Here is a 22,615-nt window from a genome sequence, read left to right as displayed (position 1 = left end):
AGCATTCACTATGTTAGGCATTCCTTCCTCAGACTTTTCTTTGTTTCGGTCTTCACTGAGGACATGAAGCATCTCTGCCATTTCCAAGTTTCCCATTACTGTTTCTCCCTCCTCACTGAGCAATGGGCCTACCCTATCCTTGGTCTCCCTCTTGCTTTCAATGTATTTATAAAAAGCCTTCTTGTTTCCCTTTATGCCTGTAGCTAATTTGAGCTCATATTGTGCCTTTTCCTTTCTAATCTTGCCCCTGCATTCCTGTGGTGTTTGCCTATATTCATCCTTCGTAATTTGTCCTTGTTTCCATTTTTTATAGATTCTTTTTTTTATTTTGAGATCACACAAGATCTCCTGGTTAAGCCAAGGCAGTCTTTTGCCATATTTTCTGTCTTTCCTATGTAGCGGGATAGCTTGCTTTTGGGCCCTTAATAATGTCCCTTTGAAAAACTGCCAACTCTCCCCTGTTGTTTTTCTTCTCAGTTTGCTTCCCACAGGACCCTACCCACCAGCTCTCTGAGTTTACCAAAATCCGCCTTCCTGAAATTTATTGTCTCTATTTTGCTGTTCTCCCTTCTACCCTACCTTAAAATTGTGAACTCTATGATTTCATGAGCACTTTCACTCAAGCTGCCTTCCACTTTCAGATTCTCAATCAGTTCCTCCCTATTTGTTAAAATCAAATCTAGGACAGCTTCTCCCTGGTAGGTTTTTCAACCTTGTGAAATAAAAAGTTGTCTCCAGTGTAGTCCAAGAACTTATTGGATAGTCTGTGTGTCGCTGTGTTAGTTTCCCAACCTATATCTGGATAGTTGAAGTCCCCAATCACCACCAAATCCTGGGCCCTGGATGATTTTGTTAGTTGTTTAAAAAAAAGCCTCATCCACCTCTTCCATCTGGATAGGTGGCCTGTAGTAGACTCCTAGCAGGGCATCACCCTTGTTTTTTACCCCTTTTAGCTTGATCCAGAGGCTCTCAACACATCTGTTTCCTGTGTCCATCTCCACCTCAGTCCAAATGTGTACATCAATTAATATACAAGGCCACACCTCCTCCCTTTTTCCCCTGTCTGTCCTTCCTGAGCAAGCTCTACCCTTCCATACCAACATTCCAGTCCAAGACTGGAACATTGCCTTGTGTGAAGACAAGCCCCAAGAAGCTAACTGCTCAGGGAAGTGCATTAGCTGGGGCAGTGGGGGTGACTTCCCACTCTGATCTGTGAGAATTGCAGTGGTTTGACTCTGGAACAAATTTTGCCTCCTTCCCTGTGGCCTGCAAACTAGTTGCACTAGCAGAGTGAAAGGGTCCTGGGAACTCTGAGTACAGGAACTCACTGGGTCTGATATGAATTGTGTTTGTTTCTTGTTGCTCCCCTGTGGTGCCTAATTAGAACTCTGCCCTCCCCACCATGCCAGCAGGGATTACACACCTCCCTTGAGTGCCATGAACTTCTTACTCTCCCTTGGGAGGCAGCAAAGCCCCGCAGGATTAGTTATTTCTAATTCCCCATAGTTCTGTTGGACTCTACTAACACAGAAGATGCGCCTGCCAATGGGAGTTAAACAGCTGGTGCTCTTGCTGTGCCTTTTTCCAGGAGGTCCTTGAGGTGAGGGGTTTGCCCATCACACCTTTATTAACACCCAGACACTTGGCTCTTTTGTACAAATTCCTTGCATGAGCTGCCTCCCCTCCTGGTGGGCCAGACTGCTGTAAGGGTACGGACTAGGCCCTGAGGGTCTCTGATGGAGGTCTGGTGGTCCCTGCCCTAGAAAAGGCAGCGGAGAGGTCCTCCAAGCAGGCTAGAGTTGGTGGAATGGGAAGCAGCCAATAAGGACCCAGCAAGCGAGTATAAAAGATGGTGCTCAGCCGGAGCTAGGCAGTACCTCTTTGGAGCTAAAGATATGCAGACTGAGGGGACTGGCTGACTGAGAAAGGCAGTGCTGCAGACAGCTCACTGTGGAGACCTGATTGCAGACTGGACTGAGATCCAAGGTCAGCTACTGAAGACCTGGGTTTGGCTGGTAGGAAGAGCTGCGGAACCCTGGACAGGGTGATGCTGGGACTTTCAGACAAAGAGTGAAGGCACACGCACTTGGCCAGAGGGAACTTGTGAGAGAAAAGTGCAACCCCCTCTTGCAACCACTCATAGGGGGATGCTCATACCCTTCCTTGGCTATGTAAGGACAGTGCTGCTCTGAACCTGTCAGTTCCATCTCACTGCCCCAAGCACTTAGTGTGACTTTGCCTCATACTTGTTTTCACAGTGATACTGTAGTTAGAGTTAGCAGCCATGGTTAGGTAGCGAGCATAGTAGGCATCTCATTTCTCCTGAGGGGATCGCCTCTCTGGGGTTTAAACGCTGTCTGGAGCATCTGTCCCCACACTAGGGCTACGTCTACACGTGCACCCAACTTCGAAATAGCTTATTTCGATGTTGCGACATCGAAATAGGCTATTTCGATGAATAACGTCTACACGTCCTCCAGGGCTGGCAACGTCGATGTTCAACTTCGACGTTGCTCAGCCCAACATCGAAATAGGCACAGTGAGGGAAAGTCTACACGCCAAAGTAGCACACATCGAAATAAGGGAGCCAGGCACAGCTGCAGACAGGGTCACGGGGCGGACTCAACAGCAAGTCGCTCCCTTAAAGGGCCCCTCCCAGACACACTTTCATTAAACAGTGCAAGATACACAGAGCCAACAACTAGTTGCAGACCCTGTATATGCAGCACGGACCCCCAGCTGCAGCAGCAGCAGCCAGAAGCCCTGGGCTAAGGGCTGCTGCCCACGGTGACCACAGAGCCCCGCAAGGGCTGGAGAGAGAGTATCTCTCAACCTCCCAGCTGATGGCCGCCATGGAGGACCCCGCTATTTCGATGTTGCGGGACGCGGATCGTCTACACGTCCCTACTTCGATGTTGAACGTCGAAGTAGGGCACTATTCCCATCCCCTCATGGGGTTAGCGACTTCTACGTCTCGCCGCCTAACGTCGATTTCAACTTCGAAATAGCGCCCGACGCGTGTAGACGTGACGGGCGCTATTTCGAAGTTAGTGCCGCTACTTCGAAGTAGCGTGCACGTGTAGACGCAGCTTAGATGTTTATTGTGTTGTGAGTAGGGACGTGTTAAGGAAGCGTATTCTATTTGTCAGTCCTTCCAAGAGGATGGAGGTGGTCAGACGCTGGGCTGAAGCAGAACTACCTCAAACCAGCTCTGAGGACTTCCTGGAGCTGATTCGGTCTGGGACTTTGCAACCAAGCTGGGATTATTCACCCCAGAGGAACAGGAACTGCTTTCCTTCATTGGGCCCCTGGGAATAAGAACCCAAAAAATCCAGGGCTTTTTCAGAGTTCAGGGAGACTAGTGTTTTCTGCCTAGGATGGGTATGGGCAAGCACTGGCGTCTCCCAATGCGCAGGTTAGAGCAGGAACATCAGCCCACTTTCTGGTACTGAGTCTAGGGAGGTGGTGGAATCTCCATCCCTAGAGGATTTTAAGTCCCAGCTTGACAAAGCCCCGGCTGGGATGGTTTAGTTGGGGTTGATCCTGCTTGGGGCAGGGGCTGGACTCAGTTACCTCCTGAGATCCTCTCCAGCCGTAGGATTCTGAGCTTCTAGGATTCAGATACCACCTCAGGGATGCCCTTTGAGGCCTGTGTCCTGGACAGAGACAGCAGATGCGCTGTGCCTGTCTATCCCTGGCGCTGCTCATTCAGGGCTAGCCGAATACCGTGGCATCATGCTCAGCATGTTGGACTTCCCCTGCTCTCATAGCAACATGGTCATCTGCACTGTGGTTTGCCCTCATTCGGGAGGGCTGCCTATTCCTGGTCAGACTGCAGGTAGCACAGACATGTAAACGCTTCGGTATCAATGCTCACCCTGTGCAGCTTACACTATTGGCCTAGGCCCAGCTCTGCTTTGGGTCCCAAAAGAGGCATTGGTACCGATATGACATTGAGGCTGGTCCCAGTACCGCAGGTACCATTGACTGTTCATTCAGTTTCAATGACACTGTCAGGCTGAACCAAGAATAATGCTTCACGATTGATGGCCCCACTGCCACCATCAGGTCTTTGGAGGGCTCCTTGCGTTCAAGCTCAATGATGTCTCCTTCCTCTTCCCCATTTCGCTCTGGAAGGTCGTCGAGACAGCGAGAATCACAGTCAGTGCCACGAGCGCTACCGTTCCTGTGTTACAGACATAGGACCCTGGCCTAGTTCTTTCTTGGTGCCGATGCACTATCCTCATCCACACCGACCTCCATAAATCATTGGGAACTCCATCATTTGGCAAAATCATGCTTACACGCTCACTCCAGTGGGAGTTCCCCAACACAGAACATTAGACTCATAGGGTTCAAGGAGACCTCTGGAGGTCATCAAGTCCAACCCCCTGCTGAAATCATTCCAGCCAGGGCTTTGTCGAGATGAGACTTAAAAACCTCTGAAGTCAGTGCCCCACCAGCAGCAATGCAGAAGTTAGGGTGGTTATATCATACCATGCCACCCTTCCACCATCTCCCTAGATAACCTAGTCCAGAGCTTCACCACCCTCTTAGTGAAACAGTTTTTCCTAATATCCAACCTAGACCTCCCCCACTGCAACATTAAACCATTGCTTCTCCTTCTGTCATCTGTCACCATTGAAAACAGCCTCTCTCCACCCTCTTTAGAACTCCTCTTCAGGGAGTTCCAGGCTGCTATCAAATGCTCCCTCCCTCCTCTCTTCTGTAGACTAAATAAGCCTAAGTCCCTCAGCTTCTCCATATAAATCATGTGCTCCAGCCTCCTAATAGTTTTTGTTGTCGTCCACTGGATACTTTCCAGTGTGTCCACGTCTTTTCTGTAATGGAGCACCCAAAATTGGACCCAGTACCCCAGAAGTGGCCTCACCAGTGCTGAATAAAGGGGAATAATCAAGGGGACAGCCCTGCTGGTACCACTAATAGTCTCCCTCTGCAAAAAAGCATCCCAAACTGTTATAATCGGCTGTCATTCCCATAGGGATTCTGTTGATCCACAGTACAACTTGGTCACCAGATCCAGCAATAGGCTAGTTCTCCTCTCTGTAACCAAACAACTTCAGATCATATCAGTACCTGCTCAGTCACATGACATTGGCCTTGGAGACACAGCCCACATTTGTAGAGGAAAACACACGCACATTGGTAGCTATCCTTCAGCCAGGGCTCTGTCCTGAGTCCAGTTCTGTTCAATAACTTTCTACGTGATTTGGATGGTGGCACATAGTGCATTGATAAATTTTGTAGCTAAAAGCAGTTTGGGGCAGGGGGTTGCAAATGCTTTCAAGGACAAGATTTGAATTCAAAATGATCTGGACAAAATGGAGAAAAGGTCTGAAATGTATAGGATGAAATTCAATAAGGACAAGTGTAAAGTACTGCATTTAGAATAGATTCAGAGCAGTTTGGAGTATTTGTTGCATTTAAAGTATTCAGACCTTGCTCTGAACTCCCTTTACGTGGTGTCAGTGTCAGCTTTCCATCTTCCTGTGCAGTGAAATTGGTATTCTCTAACCCGGAGGTGGCCAACCTTTTTCCATTGGGGGTCACATGGCAATTTTTACTTATTCTGGGGGCCGAACACAAACTGGCCCCAAACCTGCCCCCCATCCCCAGACTTAAACCCTCTCAGCCCTAACCCAGGATTTTTCTTCGAGCGCTGTCTCTGTGGCTGCTCCAGGGTAGGTTCTGGGCTTGCCCAGCACCACAGCACAGAGACTGCTTAGAAGCACTCATTGGGACTGTACATGTGCAATCCAGTGCACACTGTTCATGCCACTAAGGACAGCGCACGCAGCCCCTCGCTCTCCTCAGTTCCTGCATAGCCATCCTTGGTGGCAGATGGAGTGCAGCTCTCTCCTCTTTCCGCGCACCTGTAGATAGGGACTACATAGCCCATAGTTATTAGTTCTTTGTTTATGACATGCTTACTTGAGTTACAAAATAAAAGGAAGAAAGAAAGAAGGAAGACCAAGAAAGAGGGAACGTCCTTCTTTCTCATCACTTTCACATTCCTTGTATACAGTTTGCAATGTGACCCGGTTTTTTTTTTTAAAAGAGAGAAGAGACAAAATGAAATTGAAGAAGAACATGAAACTGTCTCTAACACTCAGTTTTAAAAAGCGTTCAAAGTACCGTGGCCCCATGCCTGCCTCAGACGGGCACTCTGTATGTATTTGCTGCCTCGCAGAGGCTCATATTCCTCAAAAATGCGCTCTTTGTAAGAGCCTACCCATGAAAGCCAGAACGGACAGGGAGCGGAGACTGAAAATGCTCCTCTTTGATAAAGCTCTTGAGCCACTGCTAAACTCATTGTGTACACTGGGAAAAGCCCCTTCGGTCAGGGATGGTACCCTTTCTACACTGGGAAAAGCCCCTTCGGTCAGGGATGGTACCCTTTCTACACTGGGAAGTCAGGCAAAGAGTGAGCCTTCCCCTTTATGCCCCCTGCCCAGAGCGAGCATGGGAGATAAACTGGGCACTTCAGGCATGCAAAAGCCCAAGCCCATCTCTGTTTCTAAAACTAAAAGCTGCACCTCAGCTAAAGCAGCATCAGCACCTGTGGCACTGGCACTACCTGAACAGCACTGTGGCCGGCACCGGCAGACCAAGCTGTGACTGCTGTGCTGAGTGCTCAGCCGGTGCCAGAGGAACATGCCATGCCAGATTGTCACCTAGCACCAGGAGAATAACATCGAACCCTGGGGCAAAAGCAGGCCTCACCCACGGCCCTGCTAAAAGCCATGGCTAAAACAGTTTCCTCGGGGAACCATAACCCTTGTTCTTAAACTAAATCACCACAGGGCTGGTGTGTCACATCCCCCAGTCCACCCTACCACAGGGATACTGTGAGTGGCTACCTTCACTGTGACAAGACACCAGGTACTGCCCTTCACCTTGCTCCTATTACTCCGCAGGTTACAGAGACCGCTCCCCCGGAAGGGGTGGTCAATTTCCAGAACCCTCATATCACCACATCCTTCTAGGAATAATAGACATTTTGACTGCCGAAGCGCCGGTTCGTCTCAACATTCACCACTGAGGACAACCCACGCAGCGCATCTTTATTCAGATGATCACCACCATCCACCCGAGCCTTACTGCTCCAGACCTTGATCACATGGGTCGCTCTGCTGCTACATCAGTCCCATTAGGGATCACTCAAGAGCACCCTCTGCTGTGCCACAGCACCAGCTATCTCCTATACCGTTTGTTTCCTCACACAACGGGAAAGACATAGAACTGCATGATACCCTCTGCCAGATGACCTTGAGTCCCAGCTTCCCGCTGGCTTGCCACCAGCTCAATCTGCCATGTCCCACAGAGAAGCACTCACAGATACACCGGTCTTCTCCCGACAACCTGAAACAATTCCAGGATCTTTTTAAGAGAGTGGCAATCAGCCAAGAGATTATTTAACAGAAATACCTGAGAACCAACACAAGCTTCTAAAAAATTTACATCCACCTACAACTGCCATAGTAGCTCTAGCACTTGATGAGGCCATAATGGAGGCAGCAGCCACCAACAAATGAGCTGACAGAAAATATTTTGTCCCAGCAAAGAGCATGGACTTTTTATTCTTGAACTCACAACTAAACTCTCTGGTGATAGATGCTGCCAACCACAGAGCAAAATCATCAATGTGCAAAAATACCCTTGTTGACAATGAACATAAGTGCCTGGAGCTATTCGGTAGAAAGATCCAGTCTTCTTCTACATTCCAACTATGCATAGCTAATTATTCAGTGCTGTTAGCTAATCATGACTTTGACAATCACTCGAAACTCTCTCAATTAATCTCTCATCTCCTGAAGACAAGAGACCTGCACTGACATCTGTAGTTCAGGAATGCCACACTGCAGCTAAAACAGCACTGCAGATGGAACTACACTCGGCTGAAACAGCAGCCAGAGCTGTCGCCACAGCCTTTACTATGCGAAGATACTTGTGGCCGCAGGTAGCATGTGTTCCAAAAGAACAAGCAAAGGTGGACGACTTGCCATTTGACAAAGAGAAATGAACTGCGGTAAATACAGACAAATCTTACGTTCTAGCAAAGACACAACAGCTACCTTGTGTACTACGGACATGTACACTTCCCAGTTCCAAAAAAGAAGATACATCCCATACCAGACGTACAAAGATCAGCCCTTTGCAAGTCAATCCTACAAATCTTATCAGTATAATACCAGAAGACCGAGAAATCAGAGGCCCAAAAAGCGCCGAATAACTGCTCAGCACGTCCACCAGCCTCAAAACAGCGGGTTTGAAGTTTTGGTTGAGGGCTTGTCAAACCTCCCAGAGTCTCCAGTGCACAACCATCAAATATTCCACCACCACCTGTGTCCCTTTTATCACCAGTGAACACTAATAACTAAAGACAGATGGGAGTTAAAATCATCCAGGGATATACTATCCCTCTACTTTCCATCCCTCCAGCATCCCCCCCTTACCTGTCCCTCATAGAATCATAGAGCTGGAAGGGACCTCAGGAGGTCATCACATCCAGCCCGCTGCTTCAAGCAGGATCAAGCCCCACTAAGTCATCCCAGCCAGGACGTTGTCAAGCCAGGGCTTAAAAATCTTTAGGGATGGAGATTCCACCATCTCTATAGGTAACGCATTCCAGTGCTTCACCACCCTCCTGGTGAAGTAGTTTTTCCTAATATTCAACCTACTTCTCTCTTTCTGTAACTTCAGACCATTGCTCCTTGTTCTGCCATCTGTCACCACTGAGAACAATTTCTCTCCGTTCTCTTTAGAAGCCCCTTTCTGGAAGTTAAAGGCTGCTATTAAATCACCCCTTAGTCTTCTCTTCTGCAAACTAAATAAACCCAAATTCTTCAACCTCTCCTCATAGGTCTGTAGGTGCTCCAGCCCCTTAATAATTTTTGTTGCCCTCCGCTGAACCTGTTCCAGCACATCCACATCCTTTCTATACTGGGGGGCCCAAAACTGGACACACATATTCCAGATGTAGCCTCAACAGTGCCGAATAGAGGGGAACAACCACTTCTCTAGATCTTCTCGAAATGCTCCTCCGAAAGCACCCCAATATGCAGCTAGCCTTCTTGGCTATAAGGGCACACTGTTGTCTCATATCTAGCCTTTCATCCACCATAATCCCTAGGTCCCTTTCCACTGTACTGCTGCTTAGCCGGTCAGTCCCCAGCCTGTAACAATACTTGGGATTCTTCTGTCCCAAGTGCAGGACTCTACACTTCTCCTTGCTGAACTACATCAGATTTCTTTTGGCCCAATCCTCCAATTTATCCAGGTCACTCTGGATTCTCTCTTTACCTCTCCCCCTGGCTTGCTGTCCTCTGCACACTTGCTGAGGGTGCAACCCAGTCCCTCATCCAGGTCATTAATAAAACTGTTGAACAACACCGGCCCCAGAACTGAGTGCTGGGGCACTCCGCTTGAAACCGACCACCATCCAGCTATTGAGCCCTTGACCACTGCTTGTTGGGTCCAGCCATCAAGCCAGCGTTCTGTCTGTCTTACAATCTGTGCATCCAATCCATGTTTCCTTAACTTTTTGGTAGGAATGCTGTGGGAGACCGTATCAAAAGGCTTTGCTGAAGTCAACCTATATCACATCCACTGACTTCCCCATGTCCACCTAGCCTGTTACCTCATCACAGAAGCTAGTGAGATTGCTCCGGCAGGACTTGCCCCTGGTGAATCCACGCTGGCTACTTTTGATCACTTTCACCTCTTCCAAGTGCTCGAAAGTGGATTCTTTGAGGATCCCCTCCTCTATTTTCCCAGGGATTGAGGTAAGGCCGACTGGTCTATAGTTTTCTGGATTGTCCTTCTTTCCTTTTTAAAGATGGGCACTACGTTTGCCTTTTTCCAGTCATTCAGGATCTCTCACAGTTTGCAAGAGTCTTCAAAGATAATGGCCAAAGGCTCGGCAATGACATCTGCCAATTCCTTCACTACCTTGGGTGCATTAAATCCACGCCCAGGGATTTGTGTACATCTAGTTTTTCTAAGTAGCTCTTAACTTGTTCCTACCCCACCGATGGCTGCCCTCCACCTTCCCTTACTGCACTGTCTAGCACCGTAGTATGGGAGCTTCCTTGTCTATGAAGACTGAGGCAAAAAAAAAGCTTTGAGTACTTCAGCTTTTCTTATATCATAAGAACATAAGAACATAAGAATGGCCATACTGGGTCAGACCAAAGGTCCATCCAGCCCAGTATCCCGTCTGCCGACAGTGGCCAATCATCCGTCACTAGATTACCTGTCTCATCCAGTAACAGCCCCACACCTTCCCTGATAACCCTCTTATTGTTAACATGCCTGTAGAAACTCTTCCTGTTACCCTTCGCATCCCTTGCCAGCTACAGTTCCATTTGTGCTTTCACTTGCTTGGTTACTGCCCAACATTCTCCAGCCATGTATTTATACTTCTCCTTCATCAACTGTCCACTTTTCCACTTCTTATATGCATCCTTTTTGAGTTTAAGCTGACCAAGGATTTTCCTGTTAAGCCAACCTGGTTGCCCACCATATTTGCATTTCTTACTATACAGAGGACCCTTCCCATGAGAACTTACTATGGCTCAAAGTGCTATACCTTTTACAAATTGGAGCCATAGAAAAAGTTCCAAAACAGCATCAGGGGAAAGGATTTTATTCAAACTACTTCGTAATAGAAAAGAAAACAGAGTTGGAGGCCCATCCTAGACCTATGGTGGTTAAAGAAATACATTTGCAAACAGCAATTCAAGATGACCAGGCTATCTTCTGTAATCCCTGCACTGAACGTGGGGGCCTGGTTCGCAGCTCTCAACCTTCAAGATGCTTATTTCCAAGTTGCCATTCACCCTGTGTCCAGACATTTCTTGTGCTATGCCCTCCGAGCACACTACCAATACAAAGTCCTGCCCTTCTGGCTTTCAGCTTCCCTCAGTGTATTCACCAAAGTCCATGCACCACCAGCTGCACATCTCAGATGGGAAGGCATCACCATATTCCCCTATCTCAACAATTGCCTCCTTTGAGGACCATCACAGGATATTACAAGAGCCATGGTCCAATCCACGAGACATCTCTTACAGTCCCTTGGGTTCCTTATAAACATTGCCATGTCAGCCCCAGAACCCATCACATGCATCAACTTCATAGGACTTTCGCTCAGCTCCACAACTGCTTGAGGTTGTCTCCCTACACAGCACCACGAGGCTAGAAAGGACTATATCACAATATACCATCAGCCCTATGGCTCTTGTTCTTACATGCATTCACCTCCTCAGCCACATGGCAGCCACTGTTGTCCCCAGTGTTTGGCTACATTTTTGCTGCCTGCAGCATTGGCTGACATCAAATACACAGATGGGTATCGATTCCTCAAAAAGAAACTGACTCCTTATGTTGGTGGACCTGAGACTTAAACACTCTAGTAGGGGTCCCACTTCATCGTGCTCAACCAGCCCATGAAATTATGATGCACTCTTTGCTTCTCAGCTGGGGAGCACATTGGCAGCAACATTATGTTGAAGGGTGATGGACCAGGGACGAACATAGGTTACCTATTAACCTTCTCAAGTTATGCACTCTTTTCAATGCTTGTAAGCATTTCCTGCTACACATTCGAAACAAGACTGTCTGGATCCTCACAGACAGTTCCGTGAAGATGTTCTATCTCAGTTGTCAGGGAGGGTCCCAGTCATAATCCCTTTGTTTAGAGGCCATAAAACTATGCAACTGGTGTATTGGTCGCAACATCGTCCTCATGGCATCATACCTGCTGGGCATGAGCAACACATTCACAGATTCACTGTCACCTTTTCTCCCTGGATCACGAATGGGATATCTACCACGAAGTGACCCAACATGTCTTGCAGATGTGGGGCCATCCAGCCATAGATCTCTGCAACACTGGATGCAGCTGGTACTGCTCAAGAGCAGTACAAACACCCCAAATCTCTAGGGGATGCCTTTCTTCTCTCCTGGAACACCCATCTCCTGTAGGCCTTCCCACCCATTCCTCTGATCACCAGAGTCCTCAGGAAAATCCAGTCAGAGCATCAATTATCCTCATTATTCCAGTGTGGCCCAGATGGATCTGGTTTCCATTACTCTTTCATGTATCTCATTGTCCTCCTTACCTGCTTCCCAGTCATCTGGACCTGCTCTGCCAAAACAACGGTTTCATGCTTCAGCCCAGGCCACATACCCTCCATCTGACGGCCTGCTTTCTAGGTGGATCCCAGAGCATGCACACCGCTACCCACAGCAAATGAGAGATGTGTGGTTACAGAGCAGATGAGAAATGACACACAGAACTTTCCTTTCCAAGTGGAACTGCTTCTCACCCTGGGTAAACAGTAGGATGGCAGGTTTAACTGGTTAATCAATTAAGAGAGAGAGAGAGAGAGAGAGTGAGTGTGTGTGTGTGTGTGTGTTTTATATGATGGGGTTTCTGGGCACAGCTAAGGGAATCAACCCAGGATATATTTGCTTAAATCCGGGCCACTTATAGCCCCAGCTGTGATTTCCTTCTCACTAAGGCAAATCAAGCCAGCTACAAAGGTACCTCTGCCAGCCCCACTGGCCAGCCAGAAGCCCCACAAACAAATCCACAGATTCTCTAGCTGCTACAATAGCCCAGACCAACAGCCCCTATTCTCAGGTGAGAGGTTCTTAAACCTATTTCACCAACTCCACACAGATTATTCTGGGCTCCAAAAGGTGCAGCCACAGTCCCAGGTCAATATATACTTAGATCTTACCCAAATGACCACAACAATGCCAGTCCTTTAGATCTAAAATTTAAAGGTTTATTCAGAAAGAAAGAAAGAGAAAGATTGTTAAAGTGGTAATTTATTGTACATCAGTTAGTTATTGATGGAGCCCAGCGATGTTATATACTGAATTCTTGGAAATCTTTGCAAGCATCCTTTTGATGGATGGGCCCTCAGTCCAGACAAGTTTAGTTCATGGGGACTGAAAGAACAAAATGGACCTTGCCAGAGCCTCTCTTAGAGTTTTTCAGCAGGAGGGAAAAAGTCCTTTCTTCTTCCCACCAGGCAGGGTCTCCTGATCCAGATGGGCTTTTGTGGCAAACTGCCATTGGATGCATTCCAAGTGACAGTCCCAAATTCCTGTGATGTGTATTGGATGTCTGGGAATCTGTTCCTTTGTTTAGCCCATCACCCAGGCTGGGGAGGAGACCCTGCCGCCCATTGTATACACTTGTCTTTAAAGCATTTTCAGTACGGTAGCGGAGAGGGAGCCGTGCTAGTCTATACACTGTCAAAACAAAAAGCAGCATTTTGCTAGTCTTTAAAGTGCTACTTGACTGCTTTTTATTTTCCGTACAGCTACAGACCCAATCTCTGTAACTTCACATACTGACATGGCACAAACAGACTCAGGGCATCAGCAGCTTTCACCCACCTGGCACAAGGCTCCGTGCTACTATATACAATGATGACAGAAATGGCTTCCGTATCCAATTTAAAACTCCAGTAATGTCAAGAGAGGGCCTGGAGCGGCTTCCCCAGCTGCCCCCCTGCCCGCGGCATGCCGTGGACAGGGTCTGCTCCAGTTCCTGACACGACGGGTGGGTGCACTCCAGCTCAGCTGGAGAAGTCCCCACCCCCAGCCTGCTGTGGGGAGGTGGAGAGTGGCAGCTGGATGGGTTGGCAGCTGAGAAGCCGGGTTAGAGCTGCTTCTCCTCCACCCCCAATTGGTTAACCAGTTAAACCAGCCATTTTACACCCCTAGTGTGGGCTAAGGGTGCTGGGCCCCCAGTACAGACCCCTCCCACACACAGGAGCATGCATGCCAGTACAGGAGCAGACAGGCTCTCCCAGGCTAGCAGAACCAGCCGTGATGCCACACCATGCAGCCAAAGCAGGCCTGGTGGGACTCGTGACACTCATCACAGAGGTGTGCCACTTGCAGAGAGCAGGTCCAGACCACACCTGGGGCCTCCCAGGCCCACTCCAGGGACTTGTGCTGCAGGCAGCACTGCTTTGCCAAATGCCATCAGAGCCTGGTTCCGAACCCAGCTGTGGGAGCTTCTTGGCAGCAGCACCCTGACATGAGACTGGTCTGTTTGCCAAGGCAGCCTCCTTCCCCTTGCACCAATCAGATAGCGACTGCCCCAGCAGAGGGGTGGCATGGTGAGCCGGTGAGCCAGCTGCTTGCAGCCTGAATCAGAGGAGAGAAGACCTACAGATGGGGAGGAACATGCACCCTTGGTGTGTGCCAGGAAAGCCGCAGCTGGCCAAAGGCTGGATGACTGCTCTGAGCACGGCAGCTGAGCTTGCCAGTGGTCTTGGCTGGCTGTGTGGGGTGCCCCTGAGGGAGGAGGGCAGATTCTCCTGCTGCAGTGGGAAATGGGGCTCTAGTCTTGACACAACAAGACCCTGCAGCCAGTCACTCTCCCTTTCACTGCCATTGGCAGGAGAGGCCAGCGGGGGGAGAGCCGATGGGCAGGGCATGGCACTTACCCAAGCTCAGTCCAAGAACCAGAGGCAGCGTGGGTGGCAGAGTGGTGGCGCACAGCCAGAAAGGCGCACAAGCTCACCTGTCCTGCATCAAGCCCTCTCCTGGCTCCCAGAGCAAAGAAAACAGGAGCCCCTCCCTGTCCACTCAGCAGCAGCTGTGCTTGGCCAGCAGCCCTGGCTGAGCCCCTGGAGAGGTGCTGTGTGAGTAGCTGGTGGTGCTGCAGGCCTGGCCCCCTTCTCTGCTATCATGCTATTTTTGAATTCTCTTTTTTGTTTGTTTTCTTTTGTGTTTGTCTCCTCGTGTTTGGTCCCCAGGAGCCAGCGCTAAGAAACAGGGCGAGGACTTAGCGGATAATGACGGGGATGAAGACGAAGGTATTTCTGTGCTCGAGGCTGCTGCATGGCACACACAGCAATCGTGTTCGCTCTGTGTTCTCCCCAGGGTGCCCTGTCTGTCTGTGTCTCAGTTTCCTGGGGCCGAGCACTTGCACGAGGCGAGCAGACGGGGAGACCTGCGGGGAAGCTTGCAGGGTTTTGCTTTAGAAGGAATTTGCTGGCTGCCCAGCTTGCCTGGGTCTGAGCAGAGGGCTCTCAGGAAACACGATAACTTGAATGAGAGAGGAGCAAAGCATGCCGGGGCTAATTTCTCCCTAAGCCCCATCTCATTTCATCTCTAGCCTCAGTTCTCTCTGGACTTCAGACTCACTGTGTCAACTAAGTGACTGTCCCTCCTGTCTCCCCACGGCGCACCATGTCAGAGCCGGCAGCACCTGGCCTCTTCCCTGTGGGACTGTGTCCGGGGCCCCAGTGGCTTGCAGGGAGCATGCATGTGGCAGAACGCAGCCCAGGCTGGCTGGAACCCGTGTGCAGATCTGCTAGCTAGTCTGGTCTGGCTCACTCTCTCTCGCTCTCTCTCTCCCGTGTCTGCTTGTGGGCACCGCCACAGGTGCTCGCCACTCCAGGGTGCAGCGGGAACCAGAACAAGAGGGAAGGCAGTGGCTGAGCACAGAGCGGCAGCTCTGGAGACCCACAGAAGAGAGCACTGTCACTTTGCTGGTGTCAGAGGGGTGGCCGAGATAGTCTGTATCTTCAAAACCAGCAAGTCCTGTGGCACCTTATAGACTAACAGATATTTTGGAGCATGAGCTTTCGTGGGCAGAGACCCACTTTGTCAGATGCGTGAGTTGGGGGTCCAGAGGAGCGTTAAAATATAGGGTTATGAAAAGGAGGGAGTCTCACTCCAGGGGAGGGCCAGAGTTGACAAGGTCTGTGACTTTGCTGGCCATGGCTTTCTCTCCAGGGTGAGCATCTTCTAGGAGCAGGCAGGCCCCAGCAGGCCAGTCACAGGCAGCTGGCTCTGTGAGGCTGTAGCAGGGGGTCAGACAGTGACCCCCGGCCACTCTCTGCTTAGCAGGTTAGATCAGAGGGCCACAGAAGTGCCGCATCCGGGTGTCTGAGCGTCTGATTTAAGTCCCTGGATGTGCTGGCTGTGCAGCTGCTGTTATGGGAACCCATCCAGCCTATGGCGCAGAGCACTCACCAGCTCACAGCTTCAGGCAGGCCGTGCTGTGGGGGGGAGGACAGGCAGGCCATACTGTGGGGGGGTGGTTGAGCGGGGGGAGGACAGGCAGGCCGTGCTGTGGGGGGGTGGTTGAGGGGGGGGAGGACAGGCAGGCCGTGCTGTGGTGGGGAGGACAGGCTGTGCTGGTGGTAGGGGGACAGGCAGGCCGTGCTGTGTGGGGGTGGTTGAGCGGGGGGAAGACAGGCCATGCTGTGGGGGGGAGGACAGGCTGTGCTGGGGGGAGGGGGACAGGCAGGCTGTGCTGGGGCGGGGGGAGGTTGAGCAGAGGGAGTACAGGCAGGCTGTGCTGGGGGGGAGGACAGGCCATGCTGGAGGGGAGGACAGGCAGGCCATGCTGGGGACGGGGTTGAGCGGGGGGAGGACAGGCCGTGCTGTGGGGGCGTGGTTGAGCAGGGGGAGGACAGGCAGGCCGTGCTGTTGGGGGGAGGACAGGCAGGCTGTGCTGTGGGGGGGTGGTTGTGTGGGGGGAGGACAGGCCGTGCTGTGGCGGGGGGGAGGACAGGCAGGCCGTGCTGTGTGTGGGTGGTTGAGCGGGGGGAGGACAGGCTGTGCTGGGGGGAGGACAGGCAGGCCGTGCTGGTGGGGGGAGGACCTGCAGGCCGTGCTGTGGGCGGGTGGTTGAGTGGGGGGAGGACAGGGCCGGCCGTGCAGGGGGGGGAGGACAGGCTATGCTGCGGGGGACAGCACGCTGCAGGGGAGTGAGAGGACATTCTGTGGGGGGGATGGCTGAGGCTGGCAGGGTTGTGCAGGTTGGAAGGGGCTGCCTGGCAGGAGCGAGCTGGGACTCGGTCACACGGAGCTGCTGTGTTTGGCGGGAACTCACCATGGCCTGGCAGCCAGGGAGGGGAGGGAGAGCGAGCGCTCCTTTGGGACTTGGCCAGCGCTCGATCGCTCGCTTGTTCAAGGGGGGCTAAGCACAGATCAGCCTTTCAGGGGGACAGCACGCTGACACCGTGCCGTGCCATGCCATGCCCCGCCGTGCCCCAGACACAAGGCAATGGGGAGTGGGCAGGCCAGGGCCCTCCCTACTCATACACAAATCACACAGCTGGGTGTGACACCACATAATTTGGGCCACCAGGTTGCCTCAGATTTCATGGTGTATCCTCAAGGAATCCATTTTGGAGCACTTGGAAGAGGGGAACATGATCAAAAGTAGCCAACATGGTGTGATGGGGTTCGGGGTCCCCCTGCACTGCACTGCACCGCACTGCACCGCACCCCGTCCGCTGGCAGGAGTGACTCTCACTCAGCAGGTACAACAGGAGGTTTGTTAGGCAACAGATGCCCAGTTTCTCACAGAAGCGTCAGTACAGCAGTCAGAGACAGTCCTTCCAACCCATCCTGGGTAGAGGAGCCCGAGGGGTGCCCCTCTGGGGTGTAACTTTCGGCTGGCTGCCTTCCAGCTCCCTTTCCCCCTAGCCTCTAACTGCTGCCCCCACGATTCAAAACCAGCTTGGCTCCACCCTCCTCTTTGTTCAGGGCTGAGGTGTTATCTGCCAGCCTAGGTTATAACCCCAGGGTCATCCTTAGCCGCTGGGAGCTGCTCTGCTTGTCTCACACATCCAGCCTGAGTCTCACACATGCACTCCCCCAACCCCATCACACATGGATTCACCAGGGGCAAGTCCTGCCTGACCAGTCTGATTGGCTTCTATTACGAGGTAACAAGCTCTGTGGACATGAGGAAGTCAGTGGATGTGATATACCTGGAGTTCAGCAAAGCTTTTGATACGGTCTCCCACAACATTGTTGTCCATAAGTTAAGGAAATATGGATTGGATCCTTGGACTATAAGATGGATAGAAAGCTGGCTTGATGGTTGGGACCAACAGGTAGTGGTCAATGGCTCAATATCTGGATGGCGGTCGGTTTCAAGCAGAGTGCCGTAAGGCTCGGTTCTGGGGTCGGTGTTGTTCAGCATCTTTATTAATGACCTGGATGAAGGACTGGATTGCACCCTCAGCAAGTTTGCGGATGACACAAAACTAGAGGGAGAGGTAGATACATTGAAGGGTAGAGAGAGAATCCAGAGTGACCTGGATAAATTGGAGGACTGGGCCAGAAGAAATCTTATGTGGCTCAACGAGGAGAAGTGTAGTGTCCTGCATCTGGGGCGGAAGAATCCCAAGCATTGTTATAGGTGGGGGACTGACTGGCTCAGCAGCAGTACGATGGAAAGGGACCTAGGGGTTACGGTGGGTGAAAGGCTGGATATGAGTAAACAGTGTGCCCTTGTAGCCAAGAAGGCTAACGGCATACTAGGGTGCATTAGGAGGAGCATTTCGAGCAGATCTAGAGAAGTGGTTGTTCCCCTTTATTCGGCATTGGTGAGGCCGCATCTGGAATATTTGTGTCCAGTTTTGGGCCCCTCAGTCTAAAAAAGGATGTGGATGTGCTGGAGCAGGTTCAGCGGAGGGCAACAAAAATGATTAAGGGGCATAGACTGAGGGATTTGGGCTTGTTTAGTTTACAGAAGAGAAGACTGAGCGGTGATTTAATAGCAGCCTTCAACTTCCTGAAGGGGAGCTCTAAAGAGGAGGGTGAGAAGCTGTTCCCAGTGGTGTCAGATGGCAGAACAAGGAGTAATGGTCTGAAGTTGAGGAGAGAGAGGTGTCAGTTGGATATTAAGAAAAACTATTTCCCCAGGCAGGAGGTGAAGCACTGGAATGTGTTGCCTAGAGAGGTGGTGGATTCTCCACCCCTTGAGGTTTTCAAGTCCCGGCTGGACAAGGTCCTGGCTGGGATGACTTAGTGGGGGTTGATCCTGCTTGAAGCAGGGGGCTGGGCCAGACGACCTCCTGAGGTCCCTTCCAGCCCTGTGAATCTGTGATTCTGTGTGGAGAAGCCCAGTTAGAGCTTGTGGCCTTTCTCCTCCTCAGCCAGGGCAGGTTCCTGTTAAATGTGCTGGCCAAGGGGCTGCAGCCCACCTCCTGCCAGTGCTGTCCCCCCTGCAAGGGGCATGAGGCGCTTCCATGGGGTGCGTGGGGCTGCCAGCTCTCCTGGCAGCTGGAAGCTCAGCTTGTCTGCTGCAGGGAGCCGTGACTGGAGAGCAGCACAGCAGGGTGGATGGGGGAGCAGTAAGTTCTAGTGCTGGAGGGGGGTGTAACTGGCCTGCAGCCGCTGGTTAGGAAGGGTGATCCCCAAGCACAAGGAGGGTGCTGGGGGAGGATGGGATGAAGGGGGTTCTGGGGCTTGTAGGCAGACTAGATACCCAGGGAGGAAGGTGGGGACCTGCCAGCCAGACCCTCTCTTGGCTGGTACCAAGGGCCAGTCTTTGCTCTCCTCTGGGTGTCCTGACAGCATGGTCAGGGCTGCCAAAGCCTCAGACAGACCTAGGAGAGTGCTCCTTCCTGGTGGTCACATCAGAGCACAGCCAGGCCCACTCTCCTGCTGGGGCTGGCAAGGCCTCTGATGGACACTCAGGAGCCTCATGGCACTCTGGAGGTCAGGAGAAGATTGCCAGCCCAGACGGTCAGGAATGAAGCCTGCAGAGTCATGAGATTGAGAGAGAAAAATGGGAGCAAGGGGCTTCCACCTTTGTTGTCTGGTGTCTGAGCTGGCTCAGCCTTGTGGAATCGGCTTCACTTCAGCTGGAGCAGAGCTCTGGTAAATACTTTCCAACCCACAGGAGCACTGTTACCTCCATGGGACTTACACCCTGAGTCCCAGGCTCTGGGAAACCATGATAGTTTAAGCCATGTGGATTGGAAACATACCTGTTGCTACTGAATTGGATTCTTCCAAATTACCAGGGGCCAGGGCTTTGAGAAAACCCTGGTCCTGTGCCCCTTGGCACCACTCATAGTCACACCTGGATAAACAGGTGCTCCCCTGGGCCTACTGGAGGGTCACAAATAGCCTGTGCCACTCGGGCTTTGCCCCCTGCCCAGTCCCTGGCTGCCTCCGATCTCTGTAATCCATCGTCCAGTGCTTGGCTAAGCCCCTGGAACAGGGTTCTTGGAGCCCTCCTCAGGGCTGCAGTGCAGGCACCATGAGAAGGGCTGTCTGGCTACTGCCTGTACACCTCCCAGGCCACCCCCAACCCGCGCACTCCCCTGGAAGGCAGGAAGCCTTGGCTTTGCTCCCTTTAGGTCCATGCTTGTCCTGGTGGTGTAGATGGCAGCTGCTGTTCCTCACCCTACAGAGCAGGTTTAACCCCCCAGTGAGCAGTTAGGGGGATAGTCCTACCTCCAGCACCCTCCTAAGCAGCACCTCTGGTAGGAGGCACGGGGCTGGATGGCCAGCAGAGCCCGGTACTTGGATGGCTTGGGCTTGGGCATGGCCTCTGCTACTACGGTCTTGGCGTCCCTGTGGTGCTCTTCATTCCCTGTGCGGTGAGCGTAGGCAGGGCTCCCCCGGGAGCCTCAGTACCTGGGAGGAGCAGAGAGAAGGCATGGGCACTTGCAGGGGCCGGTCAGATCCGGCCCCCTAAGGGTTTCAATCCAGCCCATGGCTCGCCCCTAAGGCTGCAGAGGGGAGAGAGCTTGCGCTACCCACGCCCCTGCAAAACCTCTCCGCTCCCGCTGTCCAGAAACCAGCCAATGGGAACTGAGATTTTCCTGGGCGGGACCATACAGCCCAACTTCTCAGCTCCCAACTTCGGGCCAATGGGAGCTTGAGAGATTTCTGGGGGCGGGACTGAGTGTGACTCGTCCCCCACCCCTGAACAGAGCCAGCTGGAGCAGCCCGATCCTGAGCTGTTGGCAGGCAGGGCAGCCTGCCTGAAAGTGCTGCTTAGGTAAGTGCCTCCAGCCTCAGACCCTAACTCCCAGGTGAGAACCTTCTCCTGCACCCCAACCGCACCCTACATCACCAGCCAAACCCAGGCACCCTCCTCCCCTAGAGCCAGTGCCTGTGCCTACATCCCTCCTGCAGGCCAAAACCCTACCCTGCACCACCCTGCACCCCCTCCCTGCCCCAGGTCGCAACCCCTCCTGCACCCAAGCTTCCTCTCAGAACCCTGGCCCTAGTCTCCTGCCTCCCTTCTACACCAGACCTCTATCCCAGACCCCACGCCCCTTTGGCCACTTACCAGATTCTTGGAGTGGCCCCTCATTAAAAATTACTGCCCAGCCCTGGGCTAGAGAAAGGGGTGTCTCCACTTGAGTCAGAAGGATCCGGATTACTGGCAGTGAAAACAGATACATGGGCAGAGCAAGTGGGAGTAGAAACTGTAGTCCCAAGAGGCGCAGATCAGCAAGGCCCAGCAGTGCACAGTGGTAGCAGCCTAACAGAAGGTGAATCACACTGCTCTGAGATCCAGTCAGTATAAGATGGCCTAGTATCAATAGGGAACTGAATTAAATCAGACCTGATGGGTTTAAACTAAATGTGGGACCTTAGGCGGGAGATCTGGCCTAAGGAGCTGCAGAGCTGGCTGGAACTCATATAAAGGGTCAGTAGCTGATCCTGTTGGCAGCAGGGCTAGTGAGTGGGGAAGTCTGCTAGGGACATGGCTGTAAAGTGAGTCAGTGGAAACTGCTGAATTGTGAGAGTCCTGTGGCTTTTGGGGCACCCTCCTGGCAGCTGGAGTTTCCATCCACTGCCTTTTATCCTTGGGACTCCATCCCCCTCACCCACACACCCTTGTACTGTGGCCAAAATTAGTGTGTGTCTTCAATGCACGTCACTGTGAGCAACGCATCTCAGTGACAATATGCTTGGTGGCTGCATTGTCGGTGCTGGGGACACTACGTGGCTGTCCGCCTCCCCATGGGTCTGTCCATGTGTGTACACACAGCTGCTTAGATTTGCGGTGGGGGGGAGGTACTGGGGGGCAGAAAGCAGCTTCCCCCTTGTGTCACGACGTCTCCCCTCCTGCACCAGATGAGCTCCACTGAGGCACCGCAGGGTTGTTGATGGCAGTCCGTGTGCAGGTGGCCATTGTACATGTAAATAGGGTTTCTAGAAACCTCACTGCTGAGGATTCTGCTGCCCAGGGCTGTAGCTGCAGTGGCGCTGACTGGTCCAAAAGGGGCTCCCTCTGAGATTTAAAGGAGAAAGTGGCCAGGCTGTGTAGCCTCTCCATCCTGTGTAGTCTGCCCACAGGACAGAGTCCAGATGCTTTGGGTAGCAGCTCCTCCCAGGGGTGAATTCTCCCCCTCAAGCAGTTGTGAGGCTTGACGGGATCGTGTGACACAGCAGGAGAGGGCTCTGATTTCAGCACCAGCGGTTGGGGAGCTCTGGTAGCAAATAGGAGACATAAGCAGCTGCTAAAAGCCCCAGGGAGAATCTCCTTGGTGCCTCCACTGCTTTTGGAAAGTGTCAGCCTAAGGAGTGTGCTGGGCTGCAGAGGGAGAGGGGCAGTGTAGCCCATGTGACTGTAGCTAGAGTTGCTTGTGACACCAGTGACAAGTGGTGACTGAGCAGGCGTCAGTAACTTAGAGCAGCCCCAGGGCAGCTCTTCATTGTTCACCAGTAGGTCAAAATTGGCAAGGGTGTAAAAAAAAAAAAGAACTACAAAAATGATTTGAGGGCAGGAAAAACTCTGACAGTGAGTGAGGTAAAGAATTCAATCTGTTTAGCCCATCAGATG

General features: G+C 51.9%; 1 protein-coding gene across 4 annotated transcripts in view; it reads left to right on the top strand.

Moving 5' to 3' along the window:
• NLGN3 (neuroligin 3) overlaps positions 1–22,615 on the top strand; it is a 135,121-nt gene that overhangs the window by 72,678 nt on the left and 39,828 nt on the right. For 2 of the 4 annotated variants that reach the window (XM_075007415.1, XM_075007414.1), the window contains one exon: positions 14,811–14,870. The exons of the other annotated variants lie outside the window; for them this stretch is intronic. In XM_075007415.1, the coding sequence (XP_074863516.1) occupies positions 14,811–14,870 (60 nt within the window). The remainder of the gene's footprint in view (positions 1–14,810; positions 14,871–22,615) is intronic. 4 annotated transcript variants of the gene reach the window in all.

The sequence above is a fragment of the Carettochelys insculpta genome, chromosome 13, assembly GCF_033958435.1.
Source record: "Carettochelys insculpta isolate YL-2023 chromosome 13, ASM3395843v1, whole genome shotgun sequence".
Classification (NCBI taxonomy): Eukaryota; Metazoa; Chordata; order Testudines; family Carettochelyidae; genus Carettochelys; species Carettochelys insculpta.
This window is presented reverse-complemented; position numbering and strand designations above follow the sequence as displayed.